We start from the raw sequence: 25,598 nt of genomic DNA, 5'->3' as shown, positions 1-25,598 counted from the left end.
TTCAATGAAAATTTTAATGAATTAATTAAATATGTGACTTAAAGGCAAAATGAAGACATTTAAACTCAAATTCTAAACTTAAAGGATCATTTGAAAAACCTTTTAGAGGTTTTAAAGAATTGTTTAAGACATTAATGGGTTGGTTATTTTGGGGGTTAACCTAGTGCAACCAAAGAATACAGCAAAGGTACTGAGACATGGCGTCAGGCCACTCGTATATGGTAAATGAAAGGCTTGCACTTGGAACTTAAAAACTTTCTTGGGTTTCAAAGAACAACTTCTAAAAAACTTCAAGAGGAAACTACTGCAGCGTAGAGAAGGGGACCTTATTTCTGTCTCCATGAACTCTTTCAGCGTAGCTTTGTACTATTCACAGCTCAAAGTAGCTTTCTCTTTGAACTGTGAATATTTCCACATTAAGAAGCTGCTGTCAAGTGTTTTCACAGGTTAGTCTTATTCTGTATGTCTGTGAAGGAACGTCTCTTTCAGACAGCAAAAAAGGCCATGAACAACTGTATTACACAACTTTGGCTCTTTGCAGACATCAGCACAGACAGCATGCTAACGGTAAGCTAGCCAAGACTGAAGTGAATGCAGGCTGCAGCATTCACAGCCCAAACTTCAACACAAAGAGCAGTGTTGAGTAGTCAGTCTCCGTTTCTAAAGCACAGTCACTGTTGTAATCTTTAAAGTCTGTGCAGGTTTTGCTTTGTGTTCATGCTTAAATACTGAGACAGACACGTGTGTCCTCGTTAGGATAGGGATTTGTGTTAGTGTGTGCGCCTGCAGCCTACAGGTTTATAGTGTTAACTGGTAATTATGTAAGAATGTGTTTCAGGTCATTTTACAGAGAAATGCAAAAGTAATGTAACAAGTAGTGTAACAAATGACGTGCTCCTGGGAGTAATTAAGTAACAAATGCTTTTTGGCAATGGTGGTCACTCCCAATGTGGAGCCAACGAGAGCTCGATGAGAATCGAAAGGAAAGTTCGACAAGTGATATTGAGAATGGAACGGCTTTAAAACAGCCTTTCACACTGCCATTGGTCCCGATTGGTAAATGTAGCTTAGCTCTTCCTAAAACACCCTCTTATATGTTCCCTTTCTTTGACCTCACGCTGAGCCAACAGCAGAACAATCGATCTGAAACTGAGCACTTAGAGCAACGTAAAGGCTGAGGTTTTGATGCACATAAATACATACATGCACTTTTCCTACTGTGTGGCAATTTTAGCACAGAAGTCAAACTGTACAACGTTGTCATCATACATATTCACACTGGTCTTTGCATGTAGCGTCATAGGTGCACCTCTCATGAAAACAGGCCTAACTGAGCAGCTTTCCCATCCATAGATGGTCCTGGTTTCTGTGGGAAATATGGTGTTGGCTTTAAGCCACTACGTTTCCAAATTCAATCTGAATACACCGTGCTAGTAGTGTCATAGCTAACTTTTGGTTTTGGCCTTCCAAGTGGAACTTCTTGATAGTAAAATAAAGCTTTTTGTGACGCTGAGTTCACTACAAAGGCTGAACGATGGTGTGCCGGTCATCACGTGAAGACTTGCATCAATGTTACTGTCATAAGCCCCGAGTTTCTCCTGACGCATTAATCAATAAGTGTTGGTTCGAAATAACTTGGGCACAGAGAAAAAGCGTTTTGAACGTCTGTGTGAATGAAACTGGTAGTAAAGAGCGTTTTTTTAGCGCTCAAGCAGAGAAGCAACAACACGATGAACCAATGGGAGTTCATGTGATTTTGTTTATTTAGCGTATGTACAATAAAGCTTCATCACACGAGGCTTTCTCAAAAAACAACATCCGTCATACATACACACAAAAAACACACCATCTCAATCTGCTCAAAGCAGTGGTCAAAGCAGTGGGCGGAGCTTTTACTCACTGTGGAGTTTCCACGGTGAGGGCTGTGAGTGGGGGCAGAAGCGTGTGAGTTCAGTGGACGAGGAAAAGCAGCAGCAGCGCTTCATAAAACAAATATTGCACAAAGATCAAAAGACAGCTATAGCAACCAGTGTGTCAATATCCACAGCACATAAGCAACAGATTAACCACAGCAGACGGGGACATTTCTGATCTTGTTGGATCTTCAGTCGGTAACACTGGAGTGTGAAGAGCAGATTGTAGGCTCGTCTATGCAGATCTTCACTCGTGGCTTTTGAATAGGTCAGCTTCACTGACTTCACCCATTCACACCTGCTCTCCACTGACAAAGTGACGTTCAACCAGAAGCCACAAGGACACAGAGCGAGTCACAGGTGAACATCAGAGACCAACTGCTGTCAGCAAAGATGAGACATTCTCATAGTCACAACAGTGAAGAGGTTTGCCTTTACACCTGCTGCTCCTGTACTTCATTCACTGCAGTGTTTTAGCTCCTCATAACTTACACATGAAGTCTATTTAACAACAAAAGGCTTCTTCTATTCGAGCGTTTCATACAGTACATCTCCTTCTATAGCATCACATGACATGTCACAAGGACTGTGTTCAGGGTTACGGGCAGATTTCCCCAACACGCAGATGTCTTCTTGTTCTCAGCAGCTGTAAACAGTGAATGAAGATCATGGCGCTTTGGGAGCTATAGCTGTTTTTTGACACAGTCAAACAGACTTAATGCTCAGCATTTTAAAGGACGGAGGGAGGGTGGTGCCAAACAGCTGTGTACAGACACAACGTGGAAAAGAACAGACATTCGTTTGGAAACAACTTAAAGGCAAACAATCAGGATCAAACCAGGTGTGGATTGAAAACACAGGTGCTAAAGCGGTTTCAACATCACACAGGCTCCCGGCTCACATTCAGAGATCATGTCTCTCTCACACTTACCAACAACGTGCCACAGAACCGCTGTGCACACCGGAGGAATGTTCTCAACGAAATATAACATTTACAGAAATATTCATAACTCGATGGGATCATCTTGCACCCAGGGACATTTAAAGAACAATAAAATAAAAACAACAGATTGTCTGAATACAGACCAACCAATCAAAACACTGAGGAAAACAATATATAAACGACACATGTGCAGAAGTGAAACCCCACCGATCGCTGTGATAACTCAAACATTTTACAAAAGAAAAATCAGGACTGCTCGCAGGATCCTTCAGCCAACAATACAAACCCTTGTTGCTCTTCATGTTTCATAATTGTTCTCCAAAATAAAAGGTAAGACAGCAACCTGCATTAAATGCATACAGTGACATTCTCAGGTCGCAGGAAACCAAAGGGATCAATGTGTAGCTGGCGTTCGATAACTCACGTGCAACTTTCATTCTTCCCTTTAAAAACCTCACGCATGGAAATCAGTAGATCAATAGCGGCTTTACCGTACGGTCCTTGTAAGGAACGGCCTTGAAACTATTTTCATTTTGACATGAAAAAGGAAACAAACAAATTACAGGTGACGCTCGACGCCCACATCCCCGTATTTTAAATGCAGTCTTATTTTAGTGCAGAGCCTCCACACAGATCTGCTCTTCGGTAATGTCGTCCAGCAGCGGCACATCTACGGGGCTGCACATGTCGCTGTCGTAGACCTCTGTCCCCAGGAGCGCCTCTTCCTCCAGACCTTCTTCTTTGCCCTTAAAGCCTCGCTGCTCTGAAGGAGAAGTGCTTTCCACCGACTCCAAGTCCTCGATCCCTGCACGGTAGTGAATCATGAGCAGGGTGAGGGCCTGGAGTCTCTCCCCTGACTTGGCCAGGGCAGTGCTGATAAGGGCCTTGCGGCGTGCATCTGTGGCTTCCCTCTCCTCCAGCAGAAGGGTGTTATTGTGCTCCAGCTCCTGGTCAATTTCCTGTTGCAGTTTGTCCAGCATCAACTCCAACTTCTGGGAGCGCTCGTCTGTGGGCAGCCCCCGGTAAAGGTCGCGACCTATCTCCTTCACAGCTATGAACACACTGTCGTCCAGCCCGCCCTCCTTACGTACCAGTTTACTGCTCCCACCGCTTCCAGCTGGCTGCTTTGAGGGGCTGGCACCACTGGTGTACGTTTCAGTATCGCTGCTTTCATTGTCAGATGTGTTGGGGGTATGTTTAGGCGAGGGCTCCACCGCTCCCGGCACCACGTCGGCTACCTGTTCGGTAAACCGAGCCTTGGGCACCTGGCGAAGGTTAAGCAGACGGGAGCTGGTGTTGATAATGTGGCGAGTTAGACCCGTGGTGGCGCGGTTTATGGTGGATTTGGCTTCGAGGTCAGCTCCACGGCGTTCGGCTGTGGCCACACAAAAAGGATTTTCAGTGAGGCACTTCTCCTGGCACTTTTTGTGGCAAACATAGGCGCAGACCATGCACTGAGAGGCTGCCTTGGTCCAAACCTTTTTCTTGCAGTACTCACACCAGGTGGGGTTCTGGAACTGTGTGTCCTGGAAGTTATGACGGACCTCCTGCAACTGCAGCGCGCTGTAGGTCAAGTCCTCGCGTGGCGCTGCAGGGACGGGTTCCCTCTCCCTCAGGTCCTCCTCCTGAACACTGCCCTCTGTTTCTCTTTCCACCAGCCCAACTGGATAGTCCAGCTCCCCCTCAGCTAAGTAACAGAAGTTTAAAGTAACATCTCCATAACACAGCTTCTCATTGAAACCTTTGTGGGTGCTGAGACTGCGTAATGCAGTGCGACTGACGTTAGCTCTGGGCTCTGGAGCCCCCAACCTGAAGGTGCTCTGGTACTCTCCTGAAGATGTGGCCATACATTCCAGAGCTATGTGCTCCAACTGGAGGCTCACATGACCCAGGCATATCAGACTGCCCAGTTTAAAGGGATCTTTGCACCACAGGGCCACATTAAGGTATTTATGGTTGCTCTCTACCTCAAACACCACAGATGCCTTGGACCAGTGTGCCGTTTGGTTACGAAACATGGTTTCTGTGGATTCCCACAGGGAGTGGTCCTCTACACTGTCCCGTGTACTGGAGGAGCTCTCCGATGCTTTGTCCTTTGCTTGATCGGCCTTGCTGCTGCTGCTGGTCACAGTTGATGGAAGTACCTCCTCACTCATGTCCGTTGCCTTGCTGGACTGTTTCGCCTCCGTTTGTTTGACGCATGCCTTCTCGGTGGCAAACTTGTCCTCACCGGGTCCAGCGCGCTGAACCTTTTCTGGAGACTTTTCTGAAGCACTGGTCGTCTTAGTAATGGAAGGAGCAGCGGTGACATTAGCAGCTGCAGAATCCACACTTTCCAAAAGGCTCGTTTCGGAGGATGCCGACGTCAACCTTATCTGCGGTCGTGGTGGAACTGGAGGGCGGGAAGGGGGAGGTGGGGGAGGGACAGTAGGGCGTTGCAGAACCTCCCCTGGATCACTACTGGTCTTTTGTGGGGAGGGCTTTGGTGATTCTTTGGGCTGGGGCTTTAGTGGTGACTGGAGACCCACCAGGTTTAACTTGCGGTTGAGGATGGGTGATATAGTACCAAGAGGCTTAGAAGCCAGGTTGGCTACAGTCCTTTTGGGGCTTTGGTTTACTGTAAGTAAGAAATCCTCCTTGGTCTCACTGATAATTGTGGCACTGCTATTTTGCCCAGCAGTGCCACCGCTAGACTTGGATTCCACAATCAACTCTTCAAACTCAGAGTCTACGTCTTTGCTGTCAGACAGGTCAGAAAGGGTGCTGATGGGGGCTGGCTCTTCCTCATAACCTGCTTGCTGGGACATGAAACCAATTTCTTCAAGTCCTTCCTGCAGAGCTGCCGGGTTTCCCAAAGAGGGAGTCTGATGACGTACTGGTCTCTCGTAAAGTACCAACACCTTTTCTCCGGCCTGCTTTAACAGTTTTGGTACCTGAACCGAGGACGTCACTTTAACACCTGTTAACGAGAAAAGAAGAATGAGATCATGCAAGTTTCAAATTAGAAGTGCAAAGAAACGAATGTTTCATGTTAGAAAGTAACACAAACACCTCGGACCTCCAATTTCAATGAGACGATCACCCTTTTGCAGCTCTGCCAAAGCTGCTGGGGAGTTGGGCAAAACTGTCTCGATGCAAACATGCACTGCATCGCCCTCACTGGCAGTGACGTGCCTGAACGTCATCCCCACACTGCCACATGTCCCCTTGATAATCTCCGTCTGATGCAAGAGAGAAAGAAGGAAAAAAAGCACATTTAAGACTACGACCGACTAGTGGTTAAAAGTCACAAACGTTTACAAATGTTTAACTTTGTATAGTAATGCAGTGTGAGAGAGGTTTAATGTAGTCATATGCTGTTTTGGAAGAAAGTGTAAATAATTAGGTCTGAGAAATAAAAAATATTGCAAAAATGAATTAGTTTGTTTTTTGAAGCTCCTTCCAATGAGTCCGAGTTAGCAGGTTACTGTGTTTGAAACGGTCACAAACAGCGTCTTGAATAATCCGACCCCATCTTTGAGACCTGATGGGCACCTAAACCGAGCACTGTTGAGCACAGTGGGTGCCCCCACAGGTTTAAAACTTTCCTTTTTGCTACAGCATATAGTTAGGGCTGGATCTCTGAAGCTTAGGCTGCTGGGGGATTCCCATGATGCACTGAGTTTTTCTTCTTCATTCATTTTTAATCAATCTTTTTGTTAAACCCACTAAATTAAAGCTGAAAGCCTGCACTTCAACTCCATCCTAGTTGTTTTATTGAAACTTGATTGTGGTAATGTACAGAACCGATGGTAGAAAAAAGCTGATATTTTGTGACCTAACTGGATGTTCCAGGATGAAAGAGCAGGTGGAAAACACATGAAGAGACCCATGTCTGGTTTACAGAGAACAATAAAGGGGGGCTGACACGATGTGAGCAGACTGAGACAAACGACTGTAATCTCCCTGCTGTGGATTTGTTACAGTTCTGCTGGAAGGCAGTGAGTGAGTTGGTGCTGTCCATGAATAAGCATCTGATCTATATAGTCTGCACAGTTGGTTAAGGTGCACATGAAGTCAAACATCACATTATATACTGTTTATAAAAACTGATCCATTCTCTTTATGTCAAATGTTTCTTATTTTAAAATTTCTCATTATACGGGATAAGTAAGCTTAACATTTTAAACCTCTCCATTTTCATTCATCACACAACTGCGGGAAGCAGAGTCAGCACTGATGCTTCCCAGCACCAACCAGCAGAGCGTACTGCAGGAGTCGGCATGGCCCCCTGCCTGGGTGGGTGTCCTCCAAGTACTCTGCTTCCCCTCAGCTACACTAACTGGTGTTTCTAAATGATCTACCCAACATACAGTGTGTTTAAACAGAATAAAGAGCGACATGTTAGCGTGTAGCTGTCAGTGTGTGCGTATTTGCCTGCACCATTGTGTCGCACATTGATAAAATCTGGAGCAGGACTCCAGTCATGCATGGGGCTGGGAATAATTCAGCTCAGTGTGAGAGTCTTCATTGTGCTTCATTAATGGGCTCACTGGCTTCCTTTCTCGTCTGCCTCACAAACAGCATCACCACTTGCTTCCTGTGTGTGTAGTTGTATTACTGATATGTTGGGTACAATACAGTTCCATTTGGGGAGAAAAAGAGGTTCCCGGTAGGGCTGGGCGATATATCGAGTTTTTAAAAAATATCGATATATTTTCATACGAGATATAAGATGTGACAATATCGTTTATATCGATATAGTCTATGTTATGTTATAATTATACTTGTGGAGCCGCAGGTTTGCCTCTCTTTCGTCCACTTTTGTCTCTACGCAACGTTACTCGGCCTCGCCTCTCATTCACTGAACACAACTCCGCCTCCCTCATAGCTTCACCTGCAGGCAATGACAAGATGAAAGCGGAAAATCTCCGTTAGCGAGTTACCGTGCGTGGGGCTGGACGGCGTCAACGTGTTAGCGAGCTAACCGCGCTAACGACATGCAGCCAGGAGGGGCTGCACGGCCTAAAATCCTTTCATTTTCTCAAAAATCGTCAGTGCGCCTTATGTATGAATTCTGGTTGTGCTTACTGACCGCGAACCGATTTTATGTGGTACACAGCGCTCAGCAATCTGTCAAAAAATGTTTTAATATGACTTTGCTAAGCTACGGAGCTGCACCGCTTGATGGATTGTCGGAGGATTACGGCTACCGGGGAGGAGCCTCGCGGAGTGATACGTACTGTGCTTCAACGTAATATTACCGTACTGTGTGTGTATAAGGACCACAAATGGCACCTGTTCAGAGACGTGGTGCAGCTGTGAAATCTGTCTCTTTGTTATTATGCTCAGCGTCTATTAGTTTACATTTTGACTGCACAATTGTGAGCTTTTTGTTATGCACAAAAACAACATTGTTTTCTTTTATTTATGGACCATGATTATTTAATAAATGCTGATAATTTATTTTTAAGTAATTTCTTCATGTACATCTACGCTGTATGTAAATAAAAGTGCCCGTGTGACATCTGGGACACAGTGTGACTAAGAACTCTCTTTTTGTTCTCAACTTATGGCTTTAAAAAAAATATCAAGATATATATCTTATATCACCATCCAGCTAAAAAATATCGAGATATGAATTTTGGGTCATATCGCCCAGCCCTAGTTCCCGGCGAAGTGAATCGTGGAGAAGGGTAAGTAGTGGACACGATCTGGTCTCCAGGAAATGAAGGTAAGTTAATGTAATGTTCTCTGAAATGATTAAAAAAAGATTGAGTGTGTGTCTCAAGATTTAATCTGATCTGGCCATGTTGAAGACTATAACACTGCAGAGTCAACAGGTTGCTGCAGGCCAAAATGAAGACGTTAACCCAGCACATCCTACAGGCACCTACTGCATAACACATGATCAAAAATGCACTAAGTGTGCAACTGTGAGTCATGCTCATGCTAATGAGAATTACAAAACGATTCAATGACTGATGTTTATATGAATACAGGCGTGTTTACTTTTGGTTTTCTACACTCTTATGAAGAGTAGGTTTTAATAAACACATTACCAGCTGTACAACGTTATAAAACTGGTCTGGTTGTGCTTTGAGGTAGGAGCCAAAAAGGGTGTAGTTTGTGGGTGTGATCACCCATGTGTACACCTGTGAGCATGGACGCGCTTGTTTTTAAAAGGTTCCTTCATGTAACGATCTGCTAGGGAGTGTGGGGGGGCCACAGCCCCGTCCTCCAGGGCATGAAGCAGGTATGGAGGAGATCAAGACTCCAGACATCCAGAGGCCCCCAGAACACAAGGCTCCTACCTCAAAGCACACTGTGCGCTGTCGATCTTATGTGCTGCACAATAATGTTTAATATTTTGTATTTACTGTTATATTCCCATATATCATCGTGATGTTGTTTATTGTATTGCTCTCATTTTCTTCTGCTTGTTTTATTTTTTCTTTCTCAACAGGTGATCCAGATGATCGATATATGCATTTTTTTGTCTGCTTATTTAGTTGGTTTTTGTTTTTTGCCCTTTATCCCTGTCCCTCTTCTCCGCTGTTTTCCCCCCCCTCTTCCTTTCTCCCTTTTCTTTTCCTCATTCAAGTCTGTCCCGTATCTAGCAAGTGAAAATAAAAAATAAATAAAATAAACAATAAAAGGTGAATCAAATAGACCATTACGGCAAGGCTGGGATGGTCCATTTGGTAAAGTAAATCCGTTGGGCATCTTTTTTCGCCTTTAGACAACAATTCTGATGGCAGAAGAACCAAACGGGACAGGCAAAAATAAATAAATAAATAAAAAAAATAAAATAAAAAAAGAATTCTGGTTGTGCTTACTGACCTCAACCGATTTTATGTGCTACACGGTGCTCAAAAATATTTTAATATGACTTTGGTGAGCTACGAAGCCGCACCGCTTGATGGACTGTTGGAGCATTACGGCTACCGTAGTCAGGAGCCTCGGAGAGGAATCTGGGTCCTAAACTCTGTCGCTTCAGGTCCCAAAGTCAAACAAACACTGCAGCATCACTGAGAGTTAAAAACGGTCTAAATTCTTTCATCTGTAATAAAATGATCAGCGTTGCTGCTCTACCAGGTGTAACAATTAAGTTTAACATCCAGGCATCCATGAAAACAGAATTTATTACATTTAACAGAGTTAGAAGTTAGCAGGGAGTTAGCTCGCTAGCTTCCACCTAAGCATGACATACCATGTTCTGACTGAGAGATTTCTGAAAAAATTCAAACGTACAGCTCTGTTATCACTTCCAACATAAATGAAGACAGAAAACTAAACAGCAGTGACGTTTGTAGGGTTACTGAAGTTGGGCTAGCTGGTATATAATGATGTGCTACGTGATCGCTAGCGACACTGCTATGTTAGCATAAACACAGTGAAGCTGGAGGATGAACGGTAACTTCTTTTCACTCGATAAAAGTTAACGTGAAGGTTCCCGATGGTTAGAGACAAATGTAATCGCATGGCAGGATGCTGTAAAGGGACCAAACTTCAGCAGGAGAACAACTGAGATAATCCATCCACAATACGAGGTTAGTCATTCATATACTGCAACAACATGGGAATAGAGCAGCTGTGAGAGAATTCAGCATTAATGAATCAATGGTACAGAAGTGGAGGAAGCAAGAAGAATGAGTTTAATAAAGTTAGACTTATCTGACTGTCTTGTTTAATGCGCCTTACGTATAAGAAAATATGGTAGTTGTAATGTGTGTCTATGAATGATAAAATAATTTCACTTCATTTAGACAACATTTATATATCACTAAGGTATTAACTAACAACTCTGCAAACACAGTGGCTGACTGTTTTATTTATTATCTGCTGCATGATACACTGGCATACGGCGGGGAGGGGGCGGGACTTCAGGTTCTGAAAGGTGAGAGTAGGTGATGAGGAGCAGCCTTGTAGCTGTGTGTATACAGCTGCTGTACCAATGCCTACAATAGATTTGCAGGAGAACACAAGTCCATCCTGCTCAAGTGCAAATACACACACACACACACACACACACACACACACACGCGCGCAGTCACTGTCACTCATATGCACCCAATTATACAGCAGCACAAAGGCCCAGTGCTAATATTAGCTCGTTTTCAAGACATAAATCTGCAGTTTCATTTGTTTAAAAAACAAAACCCTCCTAAACCTGTTCTATTAGTTTGTATTTAAATACAGTGACCAAGTGTAGAAGGAGAAATCGAATATATGAACATAAGAGTAAGTTTACTGCAAAGTCAGCCACATTTAAAATGTGAAGGATTCATGGTCTTATAAACATGGTTCACATGGAAGTCAAACTTGGGAACCTCTAGCCCAGGGGCGTCCAACTCCAGGCCTCGAGGGCCGGGGTCCTGCAGGTTTTAGATGTGTCCTTGATCCAACACAGCTGATTTGAATGGCTAAATCACCTCAACATGTCCTGAAGTTCTCCAGACGCCTGGTAATGAACTCATTTTATTTAGGTGTCGTGACCCAGGGTGAGATCTAAAACCTGCAGGACACTGGCCCTTCAGGCCTGGAGTTGCCACCCCTGCTCTAGTCCATATTTGCCATAGATATTCCCACACAATATCCCAGGCACTTTGCTGTGTCCATCAGTGTACGATGTCCCAACTTACATGCTACATGTGGGGGACCTGACTGCTCTATGAACCTGGTGCATAATAAAAAAAAAAAAAAAATCAAAAAAAAATCAAAAAAAAAAAAAAAAAAAATCACACAGTCTTTGTTTACACAGTCAAAATGTAAACAAAGACGCTGTGCGTAATAAGCTTCTACTCTACGTAATTCAGCTTCTACTGCGTGACTGACAGCCTGGAGTTTGAAATCCACTTCGTAAACACGTCTCTGAACAGGTGCCATTTATGGTCCTTATACACACACAATACGCTAATATTACGTTGAAGCACAGTGCGTATCACTCCGCGAGGCTCCTCGGTAGCCGTTAGTGATGGGATTTCCGGCTCTTTTTAGAGAACCGGCTCTTTCGGCTCTGAACCGGCTCTTCAGGTTGTTTTGTTGCTTTAATTAATTTATTATTAACAATAATATAAAATTATGCACAAAAGGAATTACTAATGTGTAAAAAAAAAAAAAAAAAAAAAGTGGTTTTATTTATACATGTTTATATATAAATATATGCAGTGGCCCCTAGAGACAAAACACATACAAACTCCAAAACACATTTCTAGCATAAGTGATGTAGGTAGCTCTGAACTTCCAAAACAGAGCTACCTAGATCTCGTAAATTACACAATTGAAAGCATGAAAGCATATGTGTATTTGTGTATTTATACACAAGCATTCATATATAGTCAAATAAAAAATAAAAAAAGTTCATTTTCCTGTTATTACCACACACCAAATCCGGTCGTTGGTACTTGCTGGCTTGTGTAGTCACTAGGTAACAAAAGCTCAACACTGCCCCCTAGCATCCTGGAGCACTTCTGTTGTGTTTTGTACGTGTTTTGAGTTTTTATGTGCTTCGGAGTTTGTACGTGCTTTGTCTCTAGGGGCCACCATAATTATACTTTTATTTATTCACTCCACATAAAATGTAATAAATAAATCATATAATACAAAAATCAACTATTCACATTTCAACTTTTCACTATTTAAATTTTCAGCTTTTTCCTTTTAAACAAATTTAAAGTGAAACAACACAAAACACTGCAAACCACAACACAATTAAATATAAATTAAAATGTGAAAACAAAAAGAAGATGCACATTCTCTGTCATATGGGCCTGCATGAATAAACTTTCTGAATCCTTTATCATCTGCAACTGAAAATAGTTGTGGGTGATTACTATACCTTTCTAATGTGACGCTGTTGTCCCTGCTCTCTCTCTCTCCCTCCTGCTCTGTTCCTGTGCTACTGAGTGTAACTACCGCCCCTCCCCCCTCTGCCCAGCGCAAAGCACAAGGCTCGCACGCGGAGTGACGCGGGAAGAAAGTGGAGAGAGAGGGCGAGAGAAAGAAAAATAAAAAAAAACCACGGCTCGCGATAAGGAGCCGGCTCGCGTCGTTCACGTCAAAGATCCGGCTCTAAGAGCCGTTCCGTTCGCGACCGACCCATCACTAGTAGCCGTAATGCTCTGACAATCCATCGAGCGGTGCAGATCCGTAGCTTAGCAAAGTTGTACTAAAACATTTGACAGATTGCTGAGCGCTGTGTTCCACATTACATCGGTTCGCGGCCATCAAGCACAACCAGAATTCATACAAAAGGTACACCGTCAACTTTTGAGAGAATGAAAGGATTCCAGGCTGTGCAGATGGTGTTAGTATGCTTAGCTCGTTAGCGTGGTCAGCTCGTTAACACGTTGACGCCATCCAGCCCCACGCATGGGGCGATGCGCAGTAACTCGTTAACGGAGATTTGCCGTGTCCATCTTGTCGCTGCCTGCAGGTGAAGCGATGGGGGAGGAGGGGGAGCTGTGTTCAGTGAAGGAGGGGCGAGGCCGAGTAACGTTGCGTAAAGACAAAAGTGGACGAAAGAGAGGCAAACTTGCGGCTCCACAACTATAATTATAACGTAACATAGACTATATCGATATAAAGGATATTGTCACATCTTATATCTCGTATAAAAATATATCGATATTTTTAAAAACTCGATATATCGGCCAGCCCTACAACAAACTGTCAGGATCAGCCTGATATTATTTGTATCCCACAGTAACTTTACTGTATGGGGAGCTAACACCTCCAAAATGTCAGGAGTAGTTAGTCATAAGAAGTGTTTGTGAACTAAAAATCAAGACTGTGGGATCCTGTTGGTCCGTGGTTTGGAGAGCCCAGCGCTGCTCCCGATGGAGGGGAAGCTAATTCTGTCGGGGAGACCTACCTTGGCACTTGTGCAGGTGAAGCCAAATGCAGGATGTGCTTCATCATATGTTCTAGTGTTTGGCTTGGTTTGGAAACATATTTGGCGATGCTTCATTTCTGCTTTGCTTTTTTTCTTTTCTTCTTCATACCGCGCCTCACAGTTACACTTCAGCTCTATAAATATAGAGTTGGGTGCATTGGTCAAACACTCTGCTCCAGGTATACAACAGCCAACAGAAAACACTTCACACAGGTAAATTTACTTCATTCGTTTAATGAGTACAAGCCACACAACCCTGTACTACCCTAACAATGCAACTCAGACTGGAGACACCACAGTCATCGTCTGCAGGCCAGTTTCCTGACAACATACAGGAGCAGTAATGAAAGCCAGAGTCACTGCATCAGACGCACCGTCATCGTTTCTGTGTCGTCTTTACTTTTCAAGAGAAAACATTGACGCCCTCAGTAAGTCACTGCTCAGTATAGAAGCAGGCAGGTCGAGTCAGTCACTGGACCAGAACACAAGACTTGCTTAAGTCGCAAAAATTCTACTTAAAAACAAGCAATGCATTACATATATCAATGGGCCAATTAGCCTGTCGCTTGAGGGCAGAGATGCTGGTGTATGGGCTGAAGTAACCTTAGCTCTCTGTATAAAGCATCCATCCATGTAAATTGTTGATTTCAATAAAATTCTTGACAATTACGGGGTGAACAAAGTTCAATAAAAAGTAATATATGGATGCTTTCTCCTCTGACTTCTGATAGAAGGTATCTTCTGTAAATTTCAGAGTTTAATTGCTGTGCAGAGGTAGTTGCTCTGAGGGCTGAGCAGCAGTGTCTAAACTAACCTTGTTAACATCGACTAAGACAACAAGTAGCTCCCGGTTTCTCGTCTCTGAGCAGGAAAGACAAACAAAGAACATCACAACCCTCAGCTGGATACATGTAAATGGAGCAATTCACCATCTATTCTAGAAATCCTGCCTCTTTTATCTACACTGCCACAGAGAACAAATGAAAGGTTAATATGTTCAAATGGCAGCTTTCACTGCTTTAAAGTCGTCTCCTTTACCTGCAGGACAGAAACCCAGACAAGTCTTACTTTGATCTATGAATAAAACACTCACTTTGATAAGACATCTATTACACAATGGTGTATATCATAGGCCTCCTGCAACAAAGAGTCCATACAAATAAATTGGATTTTTTATTTTTATAAAAGACTACGTTTTAAATTACAAAAGAGTAAAATGAAGACATGCTATGAGCGTAGGTTTCCATGCTTAGACAAATCCCTACAAAAGTATTTATATTTAGCTCATTAAATGTTATATGGATAAAATTAGAGAGCCCAAACTATAGAATAACTATATCCTCAAATATAGGAAGGCCGTAGCTCAGCTGGTAGAGCGGATCACCTACTCACATCTTCGATCCCACGCTCCTCCAGTCTACATGCCAAATATCCTTGGGAAAGATACTAACCCCATGTTGCTCTCCGATGCGTCCATCGGAGCGTGAATGCGAGTGAATGTTAGATAGAAGCACCTTAGATAAAGTGCTTGTGTGAATGGGTACAATTGCGTGGATGCACAAGTTGTATAAAGCGCTTTGACAGTAGAAAGCGTTATATAAGAACCAGTCCATTTCAAAGGTTCATGCAAAGCAAAGCCCCTACAAGCAACCCATTCAAAGGGTGGCCCAGGAGCAACGTCTGCCTGTGGCCCTGGCAGAAACAGCATAGTGCAGACGCAACACACCTAGTAGCCTAGCAATATTCAACCCACAGTGCACCATCTACTACACACAGATCAATGCTGATGGTTTCTAAAGATCACAACTTACAAAGGCACCACAATGACAAACAGCTTCCTGCAAAAGAGTTTCCCTGCATCTACAACCAGAGGTGCACTACCACGGCGAGGTCATGTGCAGCTCAGACAGCGCGTCCCGCTGTGTTTGCGAAGAAGATCCAGCGTTTGTCAGACTCTGAAACAGTGAAAGGCTGCATGCTGGCCATGGTGGATGAGGGGATAAATGATGACGATGTATAAGTGAGCGTGACGTCTGCTATTAAGGACAGTTCAAATATTCACAGGGTTAAAACTGTGGCGTCAGACGTGTTTGAAATGCTGATAGATAACCTGAAGAAAACTGATGTAAAGTCTGTAGCAGTAGACGAGTCCACAGACACAACTGATAACGCACAGTTGTGTCGTGTTTTTCATGGCTTACTGCCGTTAGCGGGACACACAACTGGCGAGATAATGTTTGAGAAAATTTCAGCTTTTTCGAGGACAGAGGTCTGGATATGAAGTATGCTTGTGACGGATGGAGCTCCACCCATGGCAGTGAAGTGAGCAGTTTGGCAGCACCGTGGTTGGTGCTGATAACCTTACACTGCACTGTCCATCAGACGGCGTTGTGTAAGTAAGCACAGAGCTCAAAACGGACAGCGTGATTGGTTAAGGCGGAGCCTCCAGCACCACTTATTCCGCATGCTGCTCTCAGAAACGTCTGCTGAGCACCGTGACCTGCTACTGCACAATGATGTCAGGTGGTGTCCAAAGGCTGGAGCGTTTCTGTGACCTCAAAGAGGAGATCGCAACTTTCCTCTGCAACAGCAGGCAAAAGAACCAGAAACACACTTGAATCGCATACAACAGCTTCATGGCCAGTGTCGACTTTCTGAGCGACACACTCAAACAGCTGAATGACCCCTTCAGCAGAAGGGGACTAATCGGCCAGAGCAAAGGAAGCGGTCCTTCCACTGACGAGGGGAAGTTCATCCTCGAACTTGTAGCCATGGCACAGGATCTTCGCACCAACGGACCAGTAAAGTTTTGGACTGATGTCCATACACACCAGCGTCTTAACGTTAAGAATGCAGCCGTCGTCATCCTCAGTGTGTTTGGGTCAGCGTGCACATGTGAATCGAACTTTTCACTCAATGAAAAGCAGCTCTCGTTGCTCACCGACTGACAACACGCTTCACCGCTGCCTTTGGATTGCCAAAACCAACCAAAACACAACCAACCAAAAACAAAACAAACCAAAAACCCCCAAAAAAACTGTCAGTTGTCGCATTAATGATGTCCGGGTAACTGTAGCCTAGATATCAACATATGAACTGAAGCCATGCCTAATTACAAGCACAAAGCTGTGCTCTGAGCATGCAGCCGTAAATGTTGCATTCATGTGTTACTGCTGTGGGTTTGTGCACTGATAGGGTTCATTGGTCTTTTTTAATTCTGTTGAATGCACTTTAACAAGATATCTATTTTATTTTGAAAGGGAATTATCAAAATGTTTGTTTTTTTATTTCAAATATGAAGAAAAAAGTGTCAGCACTGCCACAGACCTTTACTATTGAAGAAATTCCTACAAGGAGTTGCTGCTTTGGGCTGTCAGACTCTTTGAGATTTAACCTCTGCATTAAGTGTCATTTATATTGTGCAAATTCATAAGGATACTCAAAAGCTAAAAATCATTTGCTGATCCACTTTGAATATACAAAGAAGTCTGAAAATTCAATCCAAAATAAAACAGAAAACCTGAATGGAGTCATGCAAACACTAAAGTGAAGGACGATATTTATAAGGATCTAGAAGAAGAAACAGCCGGTTGCAGACATAATGGCTAAGTTAGACTGAGGCAGCACCTCCTGTCGCCTAGCTGAACGTCTCTTTGGTCTCCAGCATGTCTGGGAGGGTGTGTGCGAGATGGAGATGTGGGGTTGAGCAAATCCTTTTCCTTGTCAGTGCACTGCTTGGTAATTTAATCTAATACCACATGTCAGATCGTTTTGTGTATGGTTATAGGGTACAAGTCGCTGCGAGGCAAGTACGCAGCAATTCCCTGCCACATCAAATTAGCAGCCCCGATGGTGACGAAGGTGGAGTGGGCTGAGGACCAGGCTGCATGGCCAATAGCTGCTCAGGTGTTTACGTGGGTACCTATTAGGATTTTTAACTGTGACGCATATTCTGTAGTACGTGTTCTCAGACACAGTCACACAGGCAAGTGGTAGGTTACAGTCGAAGGACGACTGAACATATTCTCTCTAAGATAAGGGCCTTACATGAACCCGTGGGGACTTTTTTAAAGGGTTAGCTGATGCACCAAGAGGTGCTTAGATGAAACTGGATTGTTTTTCAAAGCATTTGTATGTATGTACATTTAGTGAGACTATTTCGTTTAACCTCCTAGGACCTGGCGTCCACATATGTGGACATCACATTTTGGGTTATTTAGACCAAAGGGCCTGATATCCACTTACGAGGACATTATACTGCTACTGGTCTATAGAAATTTTAAACAAAGATCCTCATATGTGGCTCTTATTTTTCTTAGAAGCAAAAATCGGGTTTAAAAAATAAATAAAATCTGGTAATTCTTTGTTTTTACATTCATCAGGTCCCAATCAGCCCAAAGATCAAAGAGAAATAAAAATGCTGCTGTGGAAGAGTTCGGGTCTTAGGAGGTTAATGGTGTATGTGAAATTGTGCGTGTGTGCATGTACATATGTATGCTATGCAAATTTACACAACCCTGTGTGCAGAACACATACTGGGTGTGCATGTGCACAGAACCTCAGCTACCACTGTACACATGTTATAGTCTTTGTATTCTTCTGCTGCTGTGCCTGAGCTGTGGTAACGCACACATTTCCCAATAAAGTCTCATCTTCAATCCTTAAATACACTGAACTCACACATGGTCAGCATTGGAAACAAAGCTGCATTCAGAGTTAAAATAATGTATCACCTGATTCTGATTCAGCTTCTATGCTGAAGGTGGTTCTTTTATGCGTTCATGATTGACTGAGTCCACTCAGCGTATCAACCAACCCCACAACCTAAATAAACTGCTGTTTTGCACATATATGGTGTTGACAGAGTATTGGGTGTAGGGATGGGTACCGGTGTCCGGTGCCATGATGGCACCGGTTCTGACATAAACGGTAGTAACCAGACCGAAAAGCAGCGCACATTTCGGTGCTTTATTTCGGTGCTTTTTTTTCCTGAGCTGTGATACACTTCTAGCCAATCATTTTACGTTTCCGAGGATAGTAGGCGGGGCCAGGTACGTACGTTCTTTTAGAGCAGAGCTACAGATTAAAAATGCCCAAGGCGAAGCGGTCAAAGTCTGGCTGTACTTCACAGCAAAAGATGCAAACTCAGCAGCAACAAGTGCTTTAAGCTGATACTGTGATACTGTCAAAGGAGGTAACACCAAGAATCCGATGAAACACCTGGCGACGCATAGCGTTTTTTTTAAAAGCCCAGAAATGCACCGTATTTGATAGCTTGCTGCGAGACCTCACACCGAGCACATCTACTGCGGGTGTGGTGCCTGTTATCGGACCCGGAGTTAGCAACATCCCCAAAAACCCGAAGAGGAGAGTCCTGGCCCCTAGCCCTGCCAGTGTAGCAGAAATGATGAGGATGATGATGCAGCAGCAGCCGTTCTTCTCTGCATGAGTAGCTTCATGTTGTTCGTGTGTAATTTACGTTGAGTAGGCTAACCACGTTATTACATTAATGCATGTAAGGTGAACTAGCAAACACCATCATAGCTACATGCGGCTGTCTTCTTGTTTGATGGCAGATACTCCCTTCACCCTGGCCAAAAAGGCTAAAATGACCAAAGAAAAAGTGGAAAACAGTTAAACATGAGAGGTTTAGGACAAAGTTTGTGTTTTTTCCATTGTTTAAGCACTGCTTCCAGCCAAGAGTGATACCATATATGCCCCATAGCTGCAGAAAAGGCTAACATTGTTATCTTTTTACAAAAAACCAGATGAACATGAGAGGTTTTTGGACAAAGTTTGTGTTCTCCATTCTTTAAGCACCGGTTTGAGCACCGTTTGAGCACCGGCACCATTTCAAAAGTACCGATTTGGCACCGGTATCGGATAAAACCTAAACGATACCCATCCCTAATTGGGTAGATATTAATTTTTCTCCAGTCTTATGTGATCGCTGTAAACTTTAGTGATATGCATGTGCCGGGCGCCTCGATATGAATTTTCAAGTTGCCGTTTTTTTCATAGGAAGCCAGTTTCAAAAGCTTAAAGAACAAAGCAGTTGTTATGGAGACAGGGGGAAACAAAAAGGTGTTTTGCCTAATTTGCACTTGTATGGAGAGAAACAGTGGTGTGGTCGCCCACGCAGTTTCTTTTTGTAGCACAGTCTTTGTCCTGGCATTGAAAAATAATGATCTATCAAGACTGCTACATCATGCTAGTTGAATAAATGACAACAAAATTCAAACCTACTCTGGCTCAGAAAGGATTAAGACACCACTTCCCTCATTATCAAACTGGCATTTCAGTCCTTCCTTTCCTTTAAGCGCTGATGCTCGGTGCTGCCACTGAACCGCTCTCCTCGGTCTGCTTCAAACGACTGCTCAAATGTCATTTTGCTCCTTGCATCTGTGAGGGCCAATCTGACCGACTGGCCACGTAACATTTACTGGTCATGTTTTTGCATTTGCACATTTTCTCACTTTCTGTCCACGAGCAAAAAAAGGGAACAATCCTTAGTGTCCCTCGCTGCCGGCCCTCTGAAAACAGCTACTTAAAGCCACAAACAGTGATTTGGGGAGGAAGAGCACAATAAATATGTTAGTTTTATCTGGGGCTGCTGCATAAATGCACCCTACATAATATCATTTTTGGTAAGAAGTAGAAACCATAAATATACTTACCATCGCTCTAAATAACACTTACACAGCAGAGGAAAAACAGACTAGCCTACGTCACAGCAGCTGACATGTCTTTGTCGATTCCATACATCAACCCTCTGGACTGTTTGCAGTTATACCAACATGAAATGTGGAATAGGTTACACGGCGGTCTAAACTAATGGTCACCAGGTTTTGCAGAAACCTGCAGATGCACATATGCACAGGTAAAACCAGCCGTGTCCTGATATTTGGGCCGTGTCGTTTTAAACATGCTGTTTCTCCTCAGTGAGCCAACCACTTAAAGCCAAATCTATGACATTTATGTAATTAGATGGCAGGAAGGGAAAATGTCCCAACAGATAAATCCTTTTTTCCTACGTCATCAATTTACAAGCTTCAGATCCAAAAGGAGACCAAACTATTCATTCAGACAACATCTTTATCACATGTCAAATTCTGTATTTGGTGTTTATGGTGAGAAACACCTGCTAGGACATGAATTACCTGTAGTGACGGCTGCCAATTTTAAGAGTCATGACCACTAACAGCTCATTTCTTTGCTATTGAAAGACCTCCAGGATCAGAACAAAATCATTGTAAAGAGTAATATCAACACATCTGTAATATGGCTGCGGCTCTTTGTGTCATGCACGTATTGACTGGTCTATTGAGTTTCTTGCAAGGTAAATGTTTCAGTGGAAAAGCGATAAGTAACAAACAGCTTGTGAGCCCAATCTCTCATGTCTTTAATCAGCCTTTTGCAACATGCAGCCGTTGTCAAATGGAATTAGAACTGGCCATTTCATTGAGACGTGGAAATGGTTGATGAATGCATCACCTGTGTATGACAGATGTGACAGATGTGACGGCTCCCTCAGCTGCCCTTTGAATATCTAATGGCTGTGCATTTAGACACGGCACACAGTTTGGTTCTTCTCCAGCCTTTGTGCGTTTTTGAGAAGAGAAAACATATCATTACATTGTCTGGTTTCCAGATTTAAAGACCTGCATCGGAGCGAGACACATGACAGCACGTGCAGAATAACCTGACAGTCATTTGGAGAATGTTATACTCAGGCTGGGACACATGCAGTGGATCCTACGAGCACTTACATGTGTTTACTGCACATCAACCAGCCAAAGGATCAGTTTAAATTCATCATCACAGCAGCACAAGAGGACCAACAAGTCGCACAACAGCTGACACCACCGAGCAGACGCCTGCTCAGAGTTATGTGACAAGAGAGAAGACACACAGACACACACACACACAGACAGACACACACACACACAGAGACAGACACACACAGACAGACACACACACACACACAGAGACAGACACACACACAGAGACAGACACACACACACACACACAGACAGACACACACACAGAGAGACACACACACACACACACAGACACACACACACACAGAGAGACACACACACACACACACACACACACACACAGAGAGACACACACACACACACAGAGAGACACACACACACACACACACAGAGAGACACACACAGACAGACACACACACACACACACAGAGAGACAGACACACACACAGAGACACACACACAGACACACACACACAGACAGACACACACACACACAGACACAGAGAGAGACAGACACACACACACACAGACAGACACAGACACAGAGAGAGACACACACAGACACAGAGAGACACACACACAGACACAGAGAGACACACACACTCTGTTTACTTACAAATGAATGTGTTTGTGTTTAAAGGTCAGTTTAAAAGCTGAACTAGTTATCAGCTCTTTGCACTGTCATTGCTACTGTAGCAAAAAGTGCACATACAAAACCATAGACAGGTCCTCATCATATACGTCAGGCTAGTAGGTGTGTGCAGGACTTCTACTACTTTTCTGAAGTTCAACGTTTGAATCTTAATCCTGTTAAGAACGACAAAGTCATCGCCCTTTGAAAAGGTGTTACTGCATTCTTATGTTCTGATACAGACGTATCATTTGTACCCCACAAACAATGCTGAACAGGAAGTGAAGTACTAGATGAGTCATTGTTGTGTGTGTGTGTGTGTGTGTACTGCTCATCAACCTTTCATCAGGTGTCTGCAGCAGATTAAAGACACAAAGACAGCCACACTGGAACATCAAACAACCACTCTAATGGTGCAGGAGGTGTGTGTGTGTGTGTGTGTGTGTGTGTGTGTGTGTGTGTGCAGTCAATATTCACACAGTGAGTATTGACTGCAATGTGAGAAGCCTGTAAAACAGAGTGGAGAAGGATCAGATATTGTGTCTTGAGGAGCAGGTGACAGCTGCAGACAAGGCTCTCAAATGTTTTCAAGATGTGGGAGCTGGGACCGGCTGCATTAGTGGCTAAACGAAGCATCTGTGAAGGCAACGTGCTGAATGATATACACGCAATGATATACATTGCTGCTTTGCAGCAATATATGATGGCATACAGATGTAAGTATTGTTCATTTCAGTACGACAATACTGAATATTGCCAGTACTAACCCGAGTCCTGCAGACTGAACTTTAGGCAGAAAGTCTGATTTTTAAAGCTAAAGCTGTTGCTAAAACATGGAGTTTTTAATCATCCACACACGAACCTCTTCTTAATACTACTATGCAGTGCTCATGTATGTAAGGCTGAATGAGGCACGCTGTATTAAAGCACTATTTAAGAATCAGTCCATTTATAATGAGCCATGCGGTCAATAAAGGTCCGTGTCTACAGTTCTTACATGAAGCGTGACTCGATCATGTTCGCCGCTTCGTTTACAGAGCAATCATTGGATCAGGGCTGCCTGCACACGTGCGGCTCATTGGCCAGCACTCACTTCTGTTTCTGCTTCAGACTTAGGAAGCTCGGCCATAGACAACATCACACACACAACAAAGCCGCCGACCGTGTAGATCACCTGACGTGTGCTCATACACACATCGCATGTCTCTTTGGTCAAGCTGTCAGCAAGCATCAGCTGAGGCCGGTGAGCAGGCCAGATGTACAAACACGCCCAACAGACACGAAGCCGCCTACTGCCATCCCCCTTCACCTTTAGCACGAACACGCTTCGCATGCACATGTGTGCGTTTGTGATACTACACTATACAGTTATTACCTGTAATAAGCTCTATGCCATCACTCCCTGCTGTTAGTTTAAGTGATGAATAACCAATAAGTGGCAGTTTGTAAAACGCGACATTTCACGATAAAGACAACGTAGCAGTTAGACCGCCAACCAGCCCGTCTGCTGCGAGGGGATCTGAAGACATTTCAAACCCATTTTATGAGGAATGTGTTCATGCTGAGAAACCTGTGAATCCTGGCGTCCTATTAAATCCAATTCACTTACAGCAAATATAAAAATAGCCGTCTGCAGCTTATGGCATGAAGCTAACCGTCAGTGGCAGCAGGTTATAAACAGAACAACACCCCCAGCAGCACCACGTCTGCACAGCAAGTCTCAGTTTGTACTAAATACTCATGTCAGACACGCTCAGGTGTGGACAGAGAGCTGGGTAACACGAATCATTAAGCAAACACTAAGAAGCACCGAGCCAAATGTCAAAGCTATCAGCACCAGTTTATCGTAACGGTGAATAAACCGTATTCTGCAACTGAAAAGGAGACGGAACAAATAGAGCTCTAATTAAAACGCAGCACGTCTCGTTCACGTATGGACACTTTCTATTGTTTGTATGGACGAGGAAACAGATATGGCATCACATAAGCATGTCACACAGACTGTCAGGGATCTGCCTGAATAGAGAAGGCCCCCTACGTGACGGCAGACACACAGTGCGGTGAATCGCAGCAGCTCACACTGGGCAAAATGCTATTAACACAGGACAGGCAACGGCCATATCTGGCAATCAACAGAGGGAAAGGGAGAGAAAGATGGCGGTTTGACCTTTTCCAGATGGTATAGCCTTTAATCCTTACTACAGAGTCCTGCTGGGGACATGCAGACTGGAGACGTCTGATAAATTAGGCTCAAATGCCACCGTGAATCTGCATTTGTATGTGTTCATTAACAAAAAAGGGACACGAGCGCTTTGAAGTGGGTCCACTTGGAGAGGCCTGTGCTCGTGGCGATGCTCGTCGAGTGTGTTCATGCATCTACACTTTCCACTGAGCAAGGCTGGAGTCACACAGCGCCTTCACTTTGTGCCACCTTTCTGTGAAATTGCTCTAAACGTTATAAACAACAATTGTATGATGACAATTACAGTGTTCCCTCATCCATCCATCCACGGTTAGCCTTATTCAGGTCGGGTCACGGTGGGACTGGAACCCATCTCAACCAGTCTGAATGTGGAGAATACGCAGAGCGTTAGTAAAGTGAGGGCCGTTATAAGGACGAAGGACAGCAGAGGTGTTTGAAGCTACTGCAGGACAGGCATATGGTAGGGAGACAGAGGCACTGACAACATGAGAGCAGCGACAGTGAGGTGTGTGGTACGAGTGGCAGATGGGTTCGAGGGGGGGTGGCATTACAACAGGGGTCTGCTCAGAGCCCCTTATGTTTGCAATGGTGATTGACAGGCTGACAGAGCGCGCCACGCGGGAGTCTCTGTGGACTACGATGTTTGCAGACGACACCGTGATCTGCAGTGAGCTTAGAGAGCGGGTGGAGGAGAGCCAGGAGAGGAGGCACGGTGTGGAGAAAAGATGAATGTAGGTATGAAACAGAACGCACGTGAACTACAGCCAGTGAAGTTTAAATATCTCGAGTCAAACACCTGAAGCAGAAAACAAGAGAGGTGAAGGAGTGAGTGCAGGTAGCGTAGACCACGGCCTCGACGGGCGCGGCCTCGACGGGCGCGGCCTCGACGGGCGCGGCCTCGACGGGCGCGGCCTCGACGGGCGCGGCCTCGACGGGCGCGGCCTCGACGGGCGCGGGGTCTAGCTGTGACAGAAGGATAGCAGAGTGAATGTGCAGTTTACAAGATGGAGACCTGCTATGATGTATGGTAGGGAGAGGCAGAGCTGGAGGCGGCACAGTTGAAGACGGGAAGGCTTTGATTTGGTGCGAGCAGGAAGGAGCAGATTAGAAACGAGTGCAGGACAAAGTTCAGCCTCCTGCAGCCATAAACACACGTTCATGGAGGGACAGCAAACAAACACTGGACAAAGAGTGTTGGATGGAGCTGCCAGGCATGAGCAATAGATGGAGACCCCAGAACACTCATGGCTA

The 25,598-nt window shown here is 44.2% G+C and overlaps 1 protein-coding gene across 1 annotated transcript in view; it reads right to left on the bottom strand.

Moving 5' to 3' along the window:
* Window positions 1–2,990: 2,990 nt before the first annotated feature.
* Window positions 2,991–25,598, bottom strand: part of pdzd8 (PDZ domain containing 8) — a 41,894-nt gene continuing 19,286 nt past the window's right edge. The window contains exons 4-5 of the mRNA XM_080868445.1: window positions 5,915–6,077; window positions 2,991–5,815 (exon numbers count right to left, since the gene is read on the bottom strand). Of these exons, the coding sequence (XP_080724571.1) occupies window positions 3,468–5,815; window positions 5,915–6,077 (2,511 nt within the window). The 3' untranslated portion in view covers window positions 2,991–3,467. The remainder of the gene's footprint in view (window positions 5,816–5,914; window positions 6,078–25,598) is intronic.

This window comes from Rhamphochromis sp. 'chilingali' (genome assembly GCF_963969265.1).
Source record: "Rhamphochromis sp. 'chilingali' genome assembly, chromosome: 20".
Lineage (NCBI taxonomy): Eukaryota > Metazoa > Chordata > Actinopteri > Cichliformes > Cichlidae > Rhamphochromis > Rhamphochromis sp. 'chilingali'.
This window is presented reverse-complemented; position numbering and strand designations above follow the sequence as displayed.